General features: G+C 42.1%; 1 protein-coding gene across 1 annotated transcript in view; it reads left to right on the top strand.

The window, feature by feature from the left end:
* Positions 1–2642: 2642 nt before the first annotated feature.
* The window catches only part of PPTC7 (protein phosphatase targeting COQ7), a 53935-nt gene continuing 37351 nt past the window's right edge, over positions 2643–19226 (top strand). Inside the window, exon 1 of the mRNA XM_004483008.5 lies at positions 2643–3205. Within this exon, the coding sequence (XP_004483065.1) occupies positions 2983–3205 (223 nt within the window). The 5' untranslated portion in view covers positions 2643–2982. The remainder of the gene's footprint in view (positions 3206–19226) is intronic.

The following is a 19226-nucleotide window of genomic DNA, read 5'->3' as shown; positions in this document are numbered from 1 at the left end:
GTCAAAATGCCCCTCACTATGTGAAGTGATTTAATTGGTCCAATTTTGAGAAAAAGCCTTGAGGACGGAAACATATATTGAGAGTACTTAGCATGGTAAGAACTACAAAAGTTTAATGATGACAGTAAATAGGATAGCGGAATAAAGTAATTTGAGTGGATGGTTGGCAGGACTTTTGGTATAGTAAGAAAGGCATAAAAAGGATCATTTAAAGAATTAGATGGGAGTCACAAATTAATTACAGTCCTATCAAAAATGAACTGGAAAAGGACCACTGCTTCTGGGTGATAATGTTTCGATAAAACTAAAAATTGGATTATTTTCCCAAATCTCAACTTACCTTTATTATTTGTGAGCCCCATTCATTTCATCATTGCTTTATTCAACAAACATTATTGCTTCTAAATTTATCCATCCCATTCAGTCATTCCTTCCTTTATTCAGAAGGCATTTACAAACTCACCTATCCTGTGCCAAGCATTGCATTGGATTCTAATAATGGCAAATGGTCCTTGCCCTTGAGGAACAGGATCTCGTAAGTATTCATTCATTCATCCTGTCATATTTACTGTGTGCATGTATGTTCTGGAGATACCATGAAGAACAAAGACAAGTACCCTCAGATAATGGAATTACATTTTAGTGGGTAGAAGGAAGAACAAGGGCAAAGGCCCTGAGGCAGCTGTGAACTTGGCTTGGTTGAGGAACATAATGACATTTGCTAGAGCCCAGTTAGTGAAGGACCAAATGGAGGGGAAGAGGTATGCAGGAATTAGATTATTGCAGCCCTGCATAATGTGGTTAAAAAGTTGAATAGTTATATACATGTATACACATATATAAACCCACATATATTTATTTGTGAGCTAATCTCCCCATTATATTCAGCTTTTATCCAACCCAGATACTGATACTAAGCAAAAGCAGATTCTTCTTTCCCAATGCATCTTTAAAGCCAACCTGAGAGGGAAGTGGACTTGGCCCAATGGATAGGGTATCCGTCTACCACATGGGAGGTCCACGGTTCAAACCCTGGGCCTCCTTGACCCGTGTGGAGCTGCCCATGCGCAGTGCTGAAGTGCACAAGGAGTGCCAGGCCACGCAGGGGTGTCTCCCGCGTAGGGGAGCCCCACGCGCAAGGAGAGTGCCCAAGCGTAAGAAGAGCCACCCAGCGCGAAGGAGAGTGCAGCCTGCCCAAGAATGGCACTGCACACACGGAGAGCTGACGCAACAACAAAAAAGAAACACAGATTCCCGGTGCTGCTGCTAAGGACAGAAGTGGACACAGAGGAACATACAGAGAATGGACACAGAGAGCAGGGTGGGGGTGGTGGGGATATAAACAAACAAACAAACAAACAAATAAATAAATAAAAAAGCCAACCTGAGACACCAGGGTTTCAAAGAAAGAAAAAGTTTTATCGGTTGCACAAGCAATGGAGCACAGTGGCCCTCAGGCCCCAAACCGCCTCCCTGATATGTAGAAGTCTACTATTTTATAAGATCGGGGTGCTAATGAATAATTGGGGTGGAGCGGATTCCTTCATTAATAAATATTAAGGGATGGGGAGCGGATGTAGCCCAAGTGGTTGAGTGTCGGCTTCGCATGTATGAGGTCCTGGGTTAGATTCCCAATACCTCTTGAAAAATAATAAACATTAAGGGGCTGAACAGAACAGATGGGAGTGGGATAGCAAACCAGGGCGAGTGACAAGGATTTGGGATACGGGTCTACAGAACAAAGGTCAGTTACAAGGTCTTTCATATGGATATTAAATAGAGGTGGGTGGAATGTAAGTATACTCAAAGGGTGAGCTCAATCTAGAATTACCATCACAATAGCAAGCATACACAAGGGTGAGGTCAAGTTTAGAGTTAACCATAAACAGGGGTGGGATCCCTCTAGCTAAGTGAAGGTAGAAAGGGAAGCAATCAAGACAGCAAAGAGCTGAGATCCTGTGGTATGGGGGAGAGGGATGAAAGGCCTTGAAAAGACTTACCCCAGGGCCCCACTTTGCCCACTTCTCTTGCCTGGAGCAAGTCCACACCCATGTTTTGGGTGTATACTTTCACATTTTCTAGTTTCTTAACCTCTGTACTTGCTTGCCTACCCTATGGCTTGTCCTTAAATTCCTTTACGTGACATAGTCTAGAACCTAGAAACCCAGAGTGTTCCGGCAACAAAAGGACGAGTAAAAAGTCTCTTTCCAACCAGACTGCCATTCCTGAACTCTTCCAGTACGTAAATTCTGGAGGCCTCATTAGATTTGTATACCTCGATCTCTCAGTATTATACAATACTGAATAAAATTATGTGATCTGGTCCTTGTTTCTTTCCGATGTTTGCTCAAAGGGATGGTGGTATTAGTCAAAACAATAACCTTTAAAAGTTATGGTTACTACAGGGGGGGGGGCAACCCTCAAAACAGCCCACCAGTAATTCTCAATAAGTCTTAAGTTAGACTCTGAATCTCAGGTTGTGGATCCCAGGCAGCCAAGTCAGAAGCGACTACAACACCCGACTACAGCTCCCAGGAGACATTGCGTCCACACTCTCTGCGCACGCTCGATCTCGGTGACTGCATAGGGCAGCGCGCCCAGGGGGCGGGGCCTGGGCATAGGCCGCGGCTCAAGGGCGGGCCCAGGGGCGGGGCCAGAGGGGGGGCGGTGCTCCCGGCACGGCCCGGAACACGCTCGTGAAACGGAAGATGGCGGCGGCAGCAGTGGCTGCAGCCGGGACCCCAGTCGGACCGAGTCGGATGAGCCGCTGGCTCTGACCTCGCTCTGGCTCCGGTCCGCGCGGTGGAGCGTGTGCGAGGCCCCGCGCGTCGGACAGGGGCGGCGGCGGCGACTGCGCGCCGCTCTGAGGAGCGGCCGGGCGGCGGCAGCGGCGCGACTGCGGCTGAGGAGAGAGCCGGCTCCGGGCCTCCGCGTCCTCCTGCTCCCCCGGCCCCCCGCCTCCTCGGGGGGGCGGCGGCGGCGATGTTCTCGGTCCTCTCGTACGGGCGGCTGGTGGCCCGCGCCGTGCTCGGCGGCCTCTCGCAGACCGACCCCAGGGCCGGCGGCGGCGGCAGCGGCGACTACGGGCTGGTGACCGCTGGCTGCGGCTTCGGCAAGGACTTCCGTAAGGGCCTCCTCAAGAAGGGCGCGTGCTACGGGGACGACGCGTGCTTCGTTGCCCGGCACCGCTCCGCCGACGTGCTTGGTGAGTCCTGGCCGGGGTCTCCCCGGCCCGGCCCCGGCCCCGCCTCCTGGGAACTCCCCTGCCCGGGGCTTTCCCGGTTTCCCGGGCGAGGAGAGGAGCCAGAGAGCCCGTAGTAACCCGCAGGCAGGGAGCGCTTACTGGGCGCCGTGCGCGGTGCCCAGCGACGAGGTGCGTTTCGGCTTGAAGCCCCCTCCTCCCCTACCCCCCGCACTTTAGAGATGAGGAAACTGAGGCGCCTAGCGGACGAGCCACGTGCCCAAGGTCACACAACCCGAGAAAGTGACAGTCTGCCCCACTCCAGAAACCGCTCTCTTAGTCACTTGGCTGTGCCAGCCCCCGGGCGGCCTCTCCCTCTGCCCCGGCGACACCTGCAGGCTCCTAACCTCGCTCTTCTGCCCTCCCTCTGCCCTCCCTGCTGCGGGGATCCCTGCTCGTTCGCGTGCTGCTGACGCCTCGACCCGGCCGCGGGCTGCGGGATCCCGAGCAGACGGGCTGTCGCGAGCCCAGGCAGCCGCAGTCTTCCGCCGCCGCGATCGTGACCACATCTCCATCCTTCTCGGGGACTCGCTGCTGGGGCCGCTGGCCTGGTGGGGGAAAAAACCCCCCAAAACACTCGTAACGCATTCTCCCATTCCGATCTTGTCCATTGAGGTCACTTGGGGTGGAAGAGAGTCTTCTTAACCCAAACCAGATCGGGTAAATCTGTCTCTCGGCTGTAGCCTAGGAATCCTCGAGAGTTGGGTAAAGCCGGTGCAGGCCACAGGTGCTTCCTAAGGCCCTATTTCAGTTACTCCTTCGGTATTTGGAGACTGGGGTGGGAGCTTGCAGAACGACTGAATATAATTCACAAGCAGTCAGAAACTATGATAATGTTTGTCTTCGGAGACATCGTGTACGCCATAAAATTGTAAGCCGTTAAATGTCTTAATGAACGAAATAACTTCCTTTGAAGTTGAAGGACATGCTGACATTGAACTTGGATTCAAATATCACTTTCGTTTCACTCAGGTGAGACTGAGTTTTTGGTTACTTGACATACGTGCTGAGGCAACGTTCGACATTGAAACAAATGGTTCGCCATCTTTTTAAAAGAAAGATTTAATGATATTACTTATTTTTTAATCTTATCTCAATGATTGCCTCCGATCTTTGGTTCTTGCACGTTTAGCGTTTATGAACATGAGACTGGAAAGGTTGTTCTCTATTTAATTTGTGAATGACCCCCATGACCTGGGTTGAAAAATGTCAGTTAGTGTTTAGACAACATTATTGATGTTTAAGAGAGAGACTTTAGCAGGTAGGGAAACTTGCAGAATGAAATTGTGCAAATCCAAACTGAAGTCAGCTTGACCCTGACTCAGTGTCTTTTTTTAAAAAAAGGACTGTGTGTAGCTGTCCTTTTCCATTATATTTAGAAACAGTGAGTTTGTGACCTGTGCTTCTTTGACAATTCGCATAGAGCAGCGGGATGGGGGAGGGGCGCTGGTAATAAGCCACTAACGGTCCCCCATAAAAATATGCTTCGTGCTGGTTTTGTGAAAGATTTCTGATTTGATTGATGATTCGGGGGTTATTTAATTTAATGTGTAAAATTCCAATGTTGAAGCTTGATTTTAGATATTAGAACTTCAGTGACATGGGATATTTATAATAAAGATAGGGGAAATTTTGGTCAAATCCATTCTGAAAAAAAAAACAAAACATAATTTCATGCACTGGCATCCTGGCAGAAAAAAATGGCCTAATTTGACACTCAGCTTTGCCACTTAACTAACTCTGTGATCTGTGGTCTTGGGCAAGAGCCTCTCTTGGGTCTCATTTTCCTCATCTAGACTAGATGGTGAAGGGATAGACTGCCCGATCCTCAAGAATTAAAGATTCCGACCATAATCAAAACCATTCTTTATGTTTTGAAAAGATGGCACCCTTTGTTATTTTGCACCCTGAATAACAGGCATTATTTCCCATCTTATTCACATGTACACCTTCAGTTGATTTCTTCTGTTATATGTTTAGTACTAAATCAGGGAGTAATCCTTAACTTTCCTAGGTGCACAGCCTCCTCTGAGAATCTTTTGACTACCCAAGGGCTCTTTCTCAAAAAAAAAAAAAAAAAAGTACGTAGAGACAGAATTTTGCATAGACTTTAGAAACTTTACTGATCCCATAAAGTTCCATCCATGATCCACGAACCAGTCCCTCGGTGGATACGAGATTAAGAACCCCAGCTCTGTAACCTTCCACTAGGCATAATCAGGCAAATGGTTGGTTGCTTGTGACCTAGGGACAGTCTTTGGCCATATTTGACAAAGAACTATTTTTAAAATGTGTATGTGTAGCTTATACCTCAAAGCCAAATTTCTCTAAACTGTTTATATCATGAGGTAAAACAGTGGGGGATTGGAGTGGGCACAGGTTCTCTAGGCTTGTCCGGTTTTGAGGAGCTATATTGGGAGGCACTTTGAAACAACTTAATGAGCCAGCCTCAATTGGGCATTGCCTGCTACTTCATAGGGTAGTGACTTCTCTTTGTTGACACTGTGCTATCACAGGCTGGTTTGATTATCTTTTGCTGTGAAGGAGGTGATGAGTCTCAGCGGTCTATAATAATTGCTTTCTTCTCTAGAAGTTGAAGTTACAAACTAAATTGTGTTATAAGCCTACAAAATAATAAAGTTATGTTGAACTTCTTCTGTACCTCAAAACTTCTAGTTCTATAGATGATTCATTTTCTTTGGGTTGACACTGTGTTTTTATTGCTAACTCTCTGTGCAAATCAGATTCTTCACTGTGGTCATCTAGGATTCAGTGGTTGGTTGGGCTGAAAGCTGCATATTTCTTTTTGTATGAGGAAGAGAAAACGGTTTTGTTTCTTTAATTTAGAATTGTTCTATTAGTCATGCAGTGACTAAAAGTACTTGATGCTTCACAACATTTTTGTAGAGTCCCCTCTGGATTTCTTTTAGGAAGAACCAACTGTGGTGGGTGTGGTAAGACACAGGAATCATTCCTATCCCTGGAAACTTGGCAAAGGTGCTTACCCTTTATCAGGTCCAACAAGAGTGAACCAGTACCAGCAGGAGCTATGTACACTTTTCTTTTTCCTCCTTCCCTGTTTCTAATCCTGAGTTCTCTTATTACTCTACGTGGCTTCTTAGGTACAGAAAAATATGAAACTTGCCTAGTGTATAATTGCTGGGTCTTCCACGCCCCTAAGCTACTTAACAATAGAGCCAAAAACTTTTTTTAAAGAGTTCTCTGATGAAGGGATCCTGGAGTCCACTTCTTTCATTTTACTGATGAAAAAATGGAAGCCTGCTTAGGGTCAAATGACTTCCCTAAGGTTACTTTACTGGTTAATAGTTTTAAAACTGTAACTAGCACCTAGATTCCCCTTTCCAGTACTCTTTCCATTATACCAGTGGTAAAGTTTTCTTGACATATATGTGAATTCAAAATCAGGCTGCCTTCTGATATTTTTGTCCTTCTTATGCTTTTCACCCTTGGGTGTGTGTGTGTGTTTATCACTTCTTTATTCACTCTTTGACTCATGACTGAAATGATTGACAGCATGGTCTGTGCCGTGTAAATTCTGACCTCTGAATATTGAGTTGTAAAGCATTTCATATACAACTGTGGGATGTTTATTTAAACTTGATTTAATTCGAAGGCTAAAAGAGAAATTAGAACAATTTCATATTGCAGCTTCTGGATATGATTTTTATTGTGGCCAGGATTTAGAGGCATTGTGAGAAATGCCAGTCTTAAAAGTAGTTGTCTTAAGGTATAAGGATTATGTGAACAATATAAATTTTAATTTAGGGAGTGAATGAATTAGGTAGAATTTGATGTTTTCACACAGTTGCAATAATTTTAATATATTTAGTAGAACTTCTTTAGTATATGGAAGTGATTTGGCCTTTTAAGTAGTCACCTTGGGAGAGTGGGTGTGCTCAATTCAGACTTTTATAAGAAGTCTTCTTTGGAATTTCCCTCAGCTAGATTTCAGCATGTCTGAAAATCAATCTCATTATTTAGTCATATTTCTCTTTTCTCAAAGCCAAAATTCCAGCTTGATCTACCTGTTGACAGCAGGCATAACCCTGGTTGTTTTTTTTTTAATTGAGATATATATTTAATGTACATAAAAATTGACCTTTTAAAAAAGTGAGTAATTTAGTAGCATTTAGTATATTCACAATGTGTCCAACCATCACCACTAATTCCAGAATACCTCCGTCCCTCCATTACCCATTAGCAGTCACTTTCTGTCTTCCTCTTTCAGACTAGTCTACTTTCTGTCTTTGTGAATTTACCTATTCTGGAAAAATGATACAATATGCACCCTTCTGTGACTTGCTACAATTTCATTTAACAAAATAATTTCAAGCTTTGTCCTTTTTAAAAATTGTGATAACATGTATATAAAATTTGCCATTTTCACTATTCTTAAGTGTACAATTCAGTGCTATTAATTACATTTACATGTTGTGCTATCACCAACTTTCATTATTAATTTTTTTCATCATGCCAACAGAAACTCTGTTCCTTAAACAGTAACTCCTCATTACACCTACCCTTGGTAATCTCATATCTACTTTCAGACTGTGTGAATTTGCTTATTTTAGATACTTCATGTAAATGGAATCATACAATATTTGCCTTTTTGTGTCTGGCTGATTTCACTCAACATAATGTTCTCAAGGTTTGTCAGTGGTATAACTTCATTCCATTTTATTGCTGAATAATATTTCATTGTGTAGATATAACACATTTTGCTTTTCTAATCATCCGTTGATGAATATTGATATGATTCCACTTTTTGGCTGTTATGAACAATGCTGCTATGAAACACATTTTTGTAAAGAAGTTTTAGTTTGTAGCAGAAGGTAGGATGCAGATGTTAACTGGTTGCCATGGGGTTTTTTGGGAGAGCTTAGGTAGGAGGAGGTTGTTTCCTGAACTTTAGCACTGCTTCATGAAACTGGGCAATATATAACCTGAATGGTTGCAGCAGTATCCAAATTGAGTTTGTACTAGTGTGTGACTCAGAAAGCACTACATAAGGTTAGATTTGACCTACAGCCCTGTCCTTTCAGTATGCAAGCACTTATGTCAAGTTCAAGCTAAATGTCAATATAATTTTCTCTAAGTCCCCGCGCCCTTCAAAGAGGCCTTTCCTGGGGATAATGCTACCAGAAGTTCTCCTTAGTTGAAAAAAGGTGTGCATTGTAGTTGCCTTTCAAAATCAGTTTTAAAAAGTGGTGTCCTGGAACCTAATTTTTTTTGTTCGTAATAAGCTTTATTGATTTTGTTTGGGAGTTGTCAGATATTTTAAAAAGCTGATAGGGAGTCTACATTTCCCTGAGATCTCAAATCATTTGTTTCCTATTGCTAAACAGTTCACACAGTTCACAAAATCAGAATCATAAATCAAGACTTTTGTAATACTCACCCCCTGCATAGGGCATTGGGCTGATAACAAGCAACTAACTGTACATTTCAACTTGAGTTAGCAATCAGCGTGGCTCTTTCAAATTTGCTTTAAAATTTAAGGGAAAAAAAAAATCAAGAAATAGTTGCTGAATGCTTTTGTACCTTTTTTTCAATTAGAGAAGTTGTGGGTTTAGAGAAAAGTTATGCATAAAATAGTTTCCATATACCACCCTAAATGCTTTTGAATAAGTCTCCAAACAGGATTTTTTTTTTTTTTCCAAACAGGATTTCGAAGTGGATAGGTGGAAGGGTGCAGAAAAATTTCTTTAAAGAGTGAAAGTACTTCATTCTGTTTCTTTTTTTAAATTTAATACTTTTTTAAAATTTAAAGTTAATAGATCACAAGTTAACGTTAAAAAACAGAAGAGGTTCCCATAAAACCCACTCCCCACCCCCCTACCCCCATCATTTTTGTAAATTGTATTTTTTTTGTAGATATTTACCTCATGAAAAATGTTACATTAAAAAACATAAGAGGTTCCTGTATACCCCCCACCTCCCCACCCCACTCTTCCCACACCAACAACCTCTCCCATCGTTGCGGCACACTCATAGCACTCGGTGAACACATTTTGGAGCACTGCTGTACCACATGAATAATAGTTTACTCTGTAGTTCACACTCTCCCCCAGTACATTTCAGTGGGTTATGGCAGGATATATAAAGTCTAGCATCTGACCCTGCAGTACCATTTAGGACAACTCAAAAGTCCCAAAAATGCCCCCACATCACATCTCTTCTTCCCTCTCCCTGACCTCAGCAACCATGTGGCCACTCTCTCCACCTTAATGCTACAATTTCTTCTATTAGTCACAATACTTTTATAGAAGAATATCAGTAAGTCCACTCTAATCCATATTTTATTCCTCCATTCTGTGGACTCTGGGATGGTGGTGGTGTCCACTCTACCTCTAGATCAAGACGGGGCTTAGATTCCACATGGATGATGGATACAATTCTCCTGCTTGCAGTTGTAGGCACTCTTGACTCCCTGGTGTGGTGGTTGACCATCTTCACCTCCCTTTTAGCTGACCTGGGTAAGTCCAATGAACCAGAGAGTAGGAGTAGCAACTCTGCTGAGGCTCAGGGCCGAACTGGCACATGGGCAGTCCAGAGATCCAAGTCCCCTGAGTATATACCATCCCTAGCGCCAACCACAGGTTCAGTAAAAGTGACAGAAGAGACATCTAAGTCCAGCTCCATCACAAAGGAGCACAAATTCCAGAGTAGGGTCCTCTGACATGACACAGAACCCCAAATTCATCTGCCATGATTGTATACCCTCTGGGTCTCCGTAGCCTTCAGGAGAACCAGTACCTAGAATTGTATCTACTTTGGCTTTTTCTGGGGTCCTGCTGAGGCGTGTGTAAGCATGACCCCTCTGATGACCTGACTTTTTTTTTTTTAATTTATCCCCCCCCCCCGTTGTCTGCTCTCTCTGTCCACCCGCTGCGCGTTCCTCCGTGACCACCTCCATCCTCATCAGCAGCGCTGGGAATTCATGTTTCTTTTTGCTATGTCATCTTGCTCTATCAACTCCGTGTGTGCGGCGCCATTCCTGGGCAAGCTGCACTCTCCTTTGCCCTGGGCAGCTCTCCCTACAGGGCACACTCCTTGTGTGTGGTGCTCCCCTACGCTGGGGACACCCTTGCGTGGCAGGGCACTCCTTGCGTGGATCAGCACTGCGCATGGGCCAGCTCCACACGGGTCAAGGAGGACAGTGGTTTGAACCTCGGACTTCCCGTGTGGCAGGCGAATACCCTATCCATTGAGCCAAGTCTGCTTCCCCTGACTCTTTTTTGAGGACTCTTAGCCATATAAACTCATTTGTCTTTGCCATTTCCCCCTTTTCTGTTTTCTTCTAAGTATAAATACTTAACACAAAATCAGATTCTACTCTCTTACCTACTTTATTTTAGTGCTTTATATTTTATAAAAATGATTTTTAACCTTACTTAATCTTCATAATTCTATGAAATAAACGTTCTTATTTCTACTTAATCTAATTCTATTTCCTCATCTATGAAGTTGACTCATGGTCAGTCAGGTCGGCACAGCTAGTATTATAGCTGAAGTTTGTCACGGTCAGTATTGTGGTTGAGGTTTGAACCTGGGTCTCCTGGTTGTTTTTAAATAAATGGTTTTGTTCTGTGCTTATTAAAAGTAACACATGTTCAGAAAAGCACAGCGTAAAACACTTGTAACGTGGCTATACTCAGCTTTGTTCCCTCCAGTCTTTGGGTATGTACAACTCTGTATATACACATTATTAATGTATTTTCTGCTTTGTAATGTTATTTCCATTTAATGTAAATTGAGCCTGTTTCCAAGCTGATAAATATTACTGCATCATATTGTACTGGGTGCATAGTCCATAATTTATTTAACCAGTTCTCTGTTAGATTGCTTCCAATTTTCTTTTTATTAATAACAGTGAATATCTCTTTACATCTGAATATTTTTCTAGGATATATTCGTTAAAGAGGAGTTCCTGAGTAAAGGCTTTGAACATTTACAAGGTCTCTGATATGATTATTACCATGATGCCTTCCAGAAAGGTTTTATTTTTCCAATTGCTATCAGATTGCTCTCATAGGTAAGCTCATTGTTGATTCCTCACATTAAACAATCTGTAAATCTACGTGGTTCTTAAACAGTTGTTTTTGGTGAGAGTAAGTTTGTAGCTGGTGAATAGTTCCAGAATTGATTGAATTGTTGGTATGGATTCCAAGGACTGCAAAGTGACTGCAAAAACTTTGCCAGAGCTACAAAAGTGGCTTACTACAAAGAGCGCTTTCTGTTGAAGGGTTCAGGACTATTTTTACTCAGGCCAATATTGACATATTTTTGCACTAATTTTTCTTTTACTCATTTACAGACTATTTTGCAAAGAAAGTGAATTTAGCTCTTTTTGGGCTGCTATATATAACTGTACATTTTGGTTTTTCAATGATGCCATCAGCCAGCAAATTTTTCAGATTATCAGCATTAGTCTCTGCTGTCATTTGACGTAGATGCAAAATGTTAGGTATGCTGAATGAAGCAAACAAAAAGTCCTTCTGTTTTCACATCATATGTGTTTGGTCAGAAGTTTTGATTAAGAAAATAGATTTGAGCTATTTCTACAAGAGCTAGAAAACTGTTCATGGCTTTTAGTAATTGGTAATATGTTCTTCAGTGTTTCTTCGAATCAGGAATGTCTTACACATGTGTTATTTTAAAAAATTCACTTGTCTTGTTCTTTGAGCAGCAACTTTGATCCTATCATTGTTTTTCTTGCTAATGTAAGCAGAGTTCACTGAACAATCAATGGTCTTTGAATAACAAGGTTAGTATGGTTTGTAAATACATCCACATATACATATTAATTTACTTGTGCATCATTTGAATTCCATGAAGCCACTTAATCTTAATCTATAGCCGTCTTTTTAAAATCAGCATTCAAGAGTTGCTGATGTAGCTCAAGTGGTTGAGCATCTGCTTCCCATGTACAAGGTCCTGGGTTTAACCCCTGGTATCTCCTAAAAATTAAAAAAATGAAATAAAATAAAATCAACATTCAAAATGAAAAATTGTTGGCTTGACTTTTTGGTAGTAGTTTACAGGGCTTCCAATATTTTATTCAAGAGGTTAAAACTGAAGTAAAAGGACAAAGGCCATGTTTTTACTCTCTGCATCATTATTGAAAATTCTCTGAAAATATACGTTATAGTGTGATAATTAGAAGGATAAATTGGAAAGCCTGAATGGAGCCTTTACTTCAAAACTAGTGGGTTCAGTAAAAGTAGTACTGTATGTGAAATGTAAAGTATAGCCATATGTGTTAGCATTTATTTTATACAGAGTTTCTGAAACAAGCTCCCTTTTTCTTGCAGTGTGATTTAGAATCCCAGAGTCTTAAACCTGAAAAAGGGACCCTAGAACAAGTTTGTCCTCCTCCCCCTCTTTCACAGATGAGAAACACTAAAGCTAGAGAAGTGATTTGGCCAGTGTCCTATAGCCAGTTAGTGGCAAAACAAAACAAAACAAAAAACTGACCATAGCATTATCTCCAGACTCCTTTTCAAATGTTTTTTTCCATCATGTCTTTCCTATTACTGTTCTGTGAGAGGAGCATCTTGTGTGGGACTCTGCTCCCAGGGCACGATACCTGGGGCAACACTAGGATCAGATAATGGGCCCCTTCTCTTTTTGGAATTCTCAGAAAGTATATCAGAGCATTGGTATTCTAACTTTTCAGTACATTCAACTGAATTCATTGTTTTCTTGTTCCTTGTTATGTATAAGTCCCTATCAGGTACTATGGAGAAGACCAAGATGAACAAAACAGACTTCAACCCTGAAGTTTCCTTAGTCTGGTGGGGAAGGCAAACAGATGCTACAGTGTAAAAGAATACCCGTAAGGTGTGTGGAAACACAGCCAGGCCTCAAAAGATGGTTTTTTCGGTAAATTGAGGCAAGGGGGGAGAAGAATGGTAAGACTCTAGATTGAGGGGTCATAACAGGCATAAGAAGTAGATCCCCCAAACGCCAACAGTTTTGTGGCTAGAGAGTTAACAGTTAGGGCAGGTAGAATGGGGAGAAGGGGAGCTTTTGAAAATTGATGTTGGAAAATAGGTTGAGACCAGATTGTTGAAGTCACATTTGTTATGTTAAGGAATTGGGTGGGTGTTTTTTAGTGGTTGTTTATTTTTGGTAAGAAGCTATATAAGATGTTTTTGCTTTTGTTGTGTTTGGTTTGGTTTTGAAGAGGCATAACATTCAGATGATAAAAAAATTCACAAGGTATAATAAGGGTGCACAATGAAAAGTCTCCCTCATGCCCTGATCTCTGTTCCTTTTTAAGATCCAGTGCTATCAGTTTCTTGTGTATCCTTCTTTCTAGAGATTTTTTCTACCTATACAGGCAAGTAAGTATATATACATGGAAGGTATTTGACTAGAGGAGTAACATGGATTCCTTTACATGTGGTACAACTTTACAATGTTTTCAAAAGCAAAAACAAAAACAAATATCTACAGAGAGTATAATGGGAGAACAGGAGTCAGAAGACCAGTTAGGGAAGTGACTGAAATAGTCTGAGCCAGAAAAGGCCTTAACTAGGGCAGTTGGACTTTAGACCCATTGCAGACATAGTCAACAGGACTTAGTAATAATTGTACATAGAGGGTGAAAGAGAGAGGAATTGAAGTTCATTTTGAAATTTTGCACCTGGAAGATTGCTTATTCCTTAAGGGTTCTAGCCTGGAAAAATGAGTAGAGGGGCTGCCATTAGCCAGCCTAGGAAATATAAGAGAATGATCAAGTTTGGGAATGAATGGAAAACAAGATTGACTGGTGCAAGAGGCATTTCAGAGGCAGAATCATCAGGATTGTGGAATGCTTCTATCCAGCAGGCCTTTTTGAGCCCTTATTGGCTAGGTCGCTGAGTCTCAATTTATCGTGAACCTTAGAATCACCTGTGCAGTGTTTTTTTTTTTTTTTTTAAAGATTTATTTTTATTTATTTAATTCCCCTCCCCTCCCCTGGTTGTCTGTTTTCTGTGTCCCTTCGCTGCATCTTGTTTCTTGTTTCTTTGTCCGCTTCTGTTGTTGTCAGCGGCACGGGAAGTGTGGGCGGCGCCATTCCTGGGCAGGCTGCTCCCTCCTTCGCGCTGGGCGGCTCTCCTTATGGGTGCACTCCTTGCGCGTGGGGCTCCCCTACGCGGGGGACACCCTACGTGGCGCGGCACTCCTTGCGCGCATCAGCACTGCGCATGGGCCAGCTCCACACGGGTCAAGGAGGCCCGGGACTTGAACCGCGGGCCTCCCATGTGGTAGACGGACGCCCTAACCACTGGGCCAAAGTCCGTTTCCCTGTGCAGTGTTTTAATACCACAAGAAGGCACTGGCCCATTCTAGGCGTAAAGTGAGAAATTTCTAAGTCTGAACCCTGACACCTGGTAGGCAGCAGGCACTTAAAGAGATATTTGTTAAGTAATATTACTTCAGGGTCACATCTGGAAAAAGAAAAAAACAAAACTAACAAAACTAATCCTTTTCTTCATAGTGCAAGTGACTTTTTTTTCCCTTGTATATTTTTGAAGATATATATATATCCCTCTGTATTTGAAAATGTTACGGTTAGGTGTTTACTGAGTATTGAATTGTGATGGATATGGGACTGAAAAAGCTGAATGGACCACTTGTTCCTTATACATTATCTGTGAGTGGAAATTGCGCTTTGGTTGTGACTACAGACTAGTATTTATAGAGCTTGCAGCCTTTTAACAATCATCAAAACCTTTTTCCCCTGACTGCTACAGGCTAGACTGTTCTATTTGCTGCTTTTGGTCTTTCTTAAAGATAGACATAGCTCTCATGTCTAGAAGGTTTGTTATGAACTGAGCACTGTGGCAGGCTCTCTTAATGCGTTATCTCTCTTCCTCGCATCAGCCCTGCAAAGTAGATGATGATATTCTCATTTACACGTGAAGAGATACCCTTAGTACACCTCATCATAGTGTTGGAGCTAGAGTGTGAACCCAGATCTAACTACAAAGTCCATGCCTTTGCCCAGTATACTACCTTGCCTTTCAATTTAGAAATTATAATTTAAAAATTTCTTTTACAAAAGTGGTTTTTCCTGAGTCTAAATACTATTAAGTTATTAGCTATACCTAGGCCAAATAGTTGAGCACAGTCCCTTACTTAAAGGTGGCAAGGAGCCTAGTTGTCAGTGTGCAACTATGACGTTGATAGCCTCAGGCCATCCTTCCCTTCTGGGGACCTCCTAATGCCTTAACTCCTGCAATGCATTGTGTTGTTTTTTAAATATATATTTTTATTGAAGTATATCCATACATGAACATACATAAACAATAAATGTACAGTGAAAGTTGTGAACTTACAAAATAAACATGCATAACATCATATAGGTGTCCCCGTACATTTCCCCTCCACCAACACCTTGCATTGTTGTGGAACATTTGTTACAAACTATGCAAGAGCATTGTCAAAATATTACTACAAACTATAGTCCATAGCTTACCTTTGGTGTAAACAATGAATTGTTGGGGTGATTAATGGTGAGACTTTCCTGGCTTGGGTGTAATACACATTTATCTGGAGGCTGGATTTCTCTACTCTTAAGAACTCTTATCTAACTTTTATGACTTATGCTTTATCCATATTAGTCACAACCTTAGGCAGCTGTTCCATATGCCTCTCTCCTTGACCTCTTTCCTCACTACCCATCTTTTTCATCCTTAAAGACTGTTTTCTCCATGGATATTTTACTGATTCTTCCAGCTAGATGTAATCTGTTCCTCCTCTCTTTTATTTTTATTGGTGTTAATTTCTTTTACGTTGCTTTATAGCCGTTTATCCTAAATCCCTCCAAACCCTCCTCCCCAACCACCATCATTACACTTGATTTTAAGCTCCCATGGGCAGGAAATCTTTTATTATATTTAAATAACTTTTTGCTTCCTTTCTGTCTTCCATGTAGTAACCTTTCAATAAAAATTTGTTGAATAACTAAATATTGACTGTAAATACAGAATGTAGTTCTAATTGGATTTATGTAAATAGTTTTTATTATTCCTCCCATAAAGGTAAAATGTAAAAAAAAAGATAATAGAAGGTTTTAAAAAGCTAAAATGTACTCATTACTGAAAAATGGGAAAGTGTGAAAAATGAAAGGAAAAAAAATTACTCATCTGCAACTCAAAAATAGTTACTGAACTGAATACTATATATAATAGAATAAAAATATAATTATTGTTCAGAACAGAAATCCACTTCTCCACTTGGTAGGTTTATTCAAATGAATAATCTCATGTTTTAATGATGCTATTTCATAGTTTATAACAAATGTTTGTAACAAATGTTTCAAAACAAATGCAAGGTGTTGGTAGTGGGTTGATGTATGGGAGTCCTGTATGATGATATGCATGTTTGTTTTGTAAGTTCACAACTTTTACTATACACTTGTTTGTGTGAGTTCATGTATGAATAAAAAACTTGAAAAAATTTAATTAAAAAAAAGTGTGCCAGGTTTTCAGGTTGACCCTTGACCTCTTCCAGAGGGATGGTAATTAGTAAAGGCTTGCTTGAGATGGCTTGGCTTGATTGCCCTTACCTTTTTTATTTAAATGTTAAATTATTTAATATTTAAAAACTGATGCCTCGGCTTTAATAGAGGCCCTTAATTGTGTAGCACATTTAGTGTCCTGCCTCTACTGTTCATAACTTAAAAAATAAAAAGTAAATTTGACCCCCAGATGATCTGTTGCTTTCTTCTGTCCTGAAAGCACTCACAGCATTTAGCAGTTGAGAAAGGTACTGTTGCAAGTCAGAAAGAAGTGACTTAACCTTCGACTTTTCAGTTTGTGTGAAGGGAAGATCGGTCATTCATACTCAAGTCCATAAGTTACACAAGTGTCCTCTAAACCACAGTTGAGCCAAACAGATAATTCCATATTAAGTCTTTGAGATTTAGACAGTGAAGAGCTAACGTTAGAGAAAGAATATTTTTATTTTTAAATCATTGACTTTGAGTTTCTCTGTCTTCACACTCTTGTTTTCTAATCCCCATTTCAGCATTTTTCATTAACTGATGCTTTTTTAAACAAAATAGGGAAGCAGACTTGGCTCAATGAATAGGGCGTCTGCCTACCACATGGGAGGTCGGCGGTTCAAACCCAGGGCCTCCTTGACCCGTGTGGAGCTGGCCCATGCACAGTGCTGATGCGCGCAAGGAGTGCCCTGCCACGCAGGGGTGTCCCCCTCGTAGGGGAGCCCCTCGAGCAAGGAGTGCAACCCGTAAGGAGAGCCGCCCAGTGCGAAAGAAAGTGCAGCCTGCCGCACACACCAAGAGCTGACACAACAAGATGACGCAACAAAAAGAAACACAGATTCCTGGTGCCGCTGATAAGGATAGAAGCTGTCACAGAAGAACACACAACGAATGGACATGGAGAGCAGACAGCTGCAGGGGGGAAGGGGAGAGAAGTAAAATAAATAAATCTTAAAAAAATAATAAAACAACATCCAAAATGGTCTGGAAATTATCTTTTCTAGTTAATAAAGTATTCTGAACAATAGGTGTGAGCATGTGTGTTCACACAGGTGTACTGGAGTATACATTGTACATGTGTGTGCTTGAGTTTATATGTGCACACAGTGAGATTTGAGTAATTACTAATTCATTTCATGTTTATTAAGCTAGAAAGGCATAACTGTTTTGCTTAGAATTCTTTTTTTTTAGGTACTAGGGCTGGGGATTGAAATCCGGACCTTGTATGTGGGAAGCCAGCGCTCAACCACTGAGCCACATTAGCTCCCCTGAGTTGGGTTTTTCATTTGTTTTTTTGTTTTTTGTTGTTGTTGTGTGTTTGTTTTTTAAGAGGCTTCGGGGGAAGCGGACTTACCCCAGTGGTTAGGGCGTCGGTCTGCCACATGGGAGGTCCGCGGTTCAAACGCCGCGCCTCCTTGACCCATGTGGAGCTGGCCCACGCGCAAGGAGCATACCCCGTAAGGAGAGCCACCCAGGGCGAAAGAAAGTTCAGCCTGCCCAGGAATGGCGCTGCACACACAGAGAGCTGACACAACAAGATGATGCAACAAAAAGAAACAGATTCCTGGTGACACTGATAAGGATAGAAGTGGACAAAGAAGAACACGCAGCAAACAGACACACAGAACAGACAACTGGGGCGTGCGGGGGCGGTGGGAGGCGGGAGAAATAAATAAATCTTTTTAAAAAAAGGCATCGGGGCTGAACCTGGGACCTCCCTTGTGGGAAGGAGGTGCTCAACCACTTGAACCACTTCCTCTCCCTTGCTTAGAATTTTAAAACATAAAATGTTCCTGCTTTGATTCCTTATTTGAGCTTTGTTAACTTTAGCACATTTTGAGTTTTGCTTATAGTTCCCATTTTCACAAATCTTACTACAAAGTTGAACCTTTCTTCGAGTCCTTTTAGCTTCATTGCCTTAGCTTTTTTTTTTAGATTTATTTATTTATTTTTATTTATTTCTCTTTCCTCCCCCTCAGTTGTCTGCTCTCTGTGTCCATTCGCTGCGCGTTCCCCTGTGACCGCTTCTATCCTTATCAGTGGCATGGGAATCTGTGTTTCTTTTTGTTGTGTCATCGTGTCAGCTCTGCGCGTGTGTGGCGCCATTCTTGGGGAGGCCGCACTTCCTTTCACACTGGGCAGCTCTCCTTACGGGGCACACTCCTTGCGTGTGGGGCTCCCCTACGCGGGGACACCCCTGCGTGGCAGGGCACTCCTTGCGCACATCAGTGCTGCGCATGGGCCAGCTCCACACGGGTCAAGGAGGCCCTGGGTTTGAACCGCGGACCTCCCATGTGATAGGCGGACGCCCTACCCATTGGGCCAAGTCCACTTCGCCTGCCTTAGCTTTTGAGTTAACTGTTCTGCTTAGAGATTTTTCTGAGTTCTTGAGGTAAAAGTGGTCTCTGGAAAATCAGAAGATGCAGGTTTCATTGTGATTAATGCAGAATGGTTGCTGTGGTGAAA

This window comes from Dasypus novemcinctus, chromosome 19, assembly GCF_030445035.2.
Source record: "Dasypus novemcinctus isolate mDasNov1 chromosome 19, mDasNov1.1.hap2, whole genome shotgun sequence".
Classification (NCBI taxonomy): domain Eukaryota; kingdom Metazoa; phylum Chordata; class Mammalia; order Cingulata; family Dasypodidae; genus Dasypus; species Dasypus novemcinctus.
Note: the sequence above shows the minus strand (reverse complement) of the source record. Positions and strands in the feature narration are given on the sequence as shown.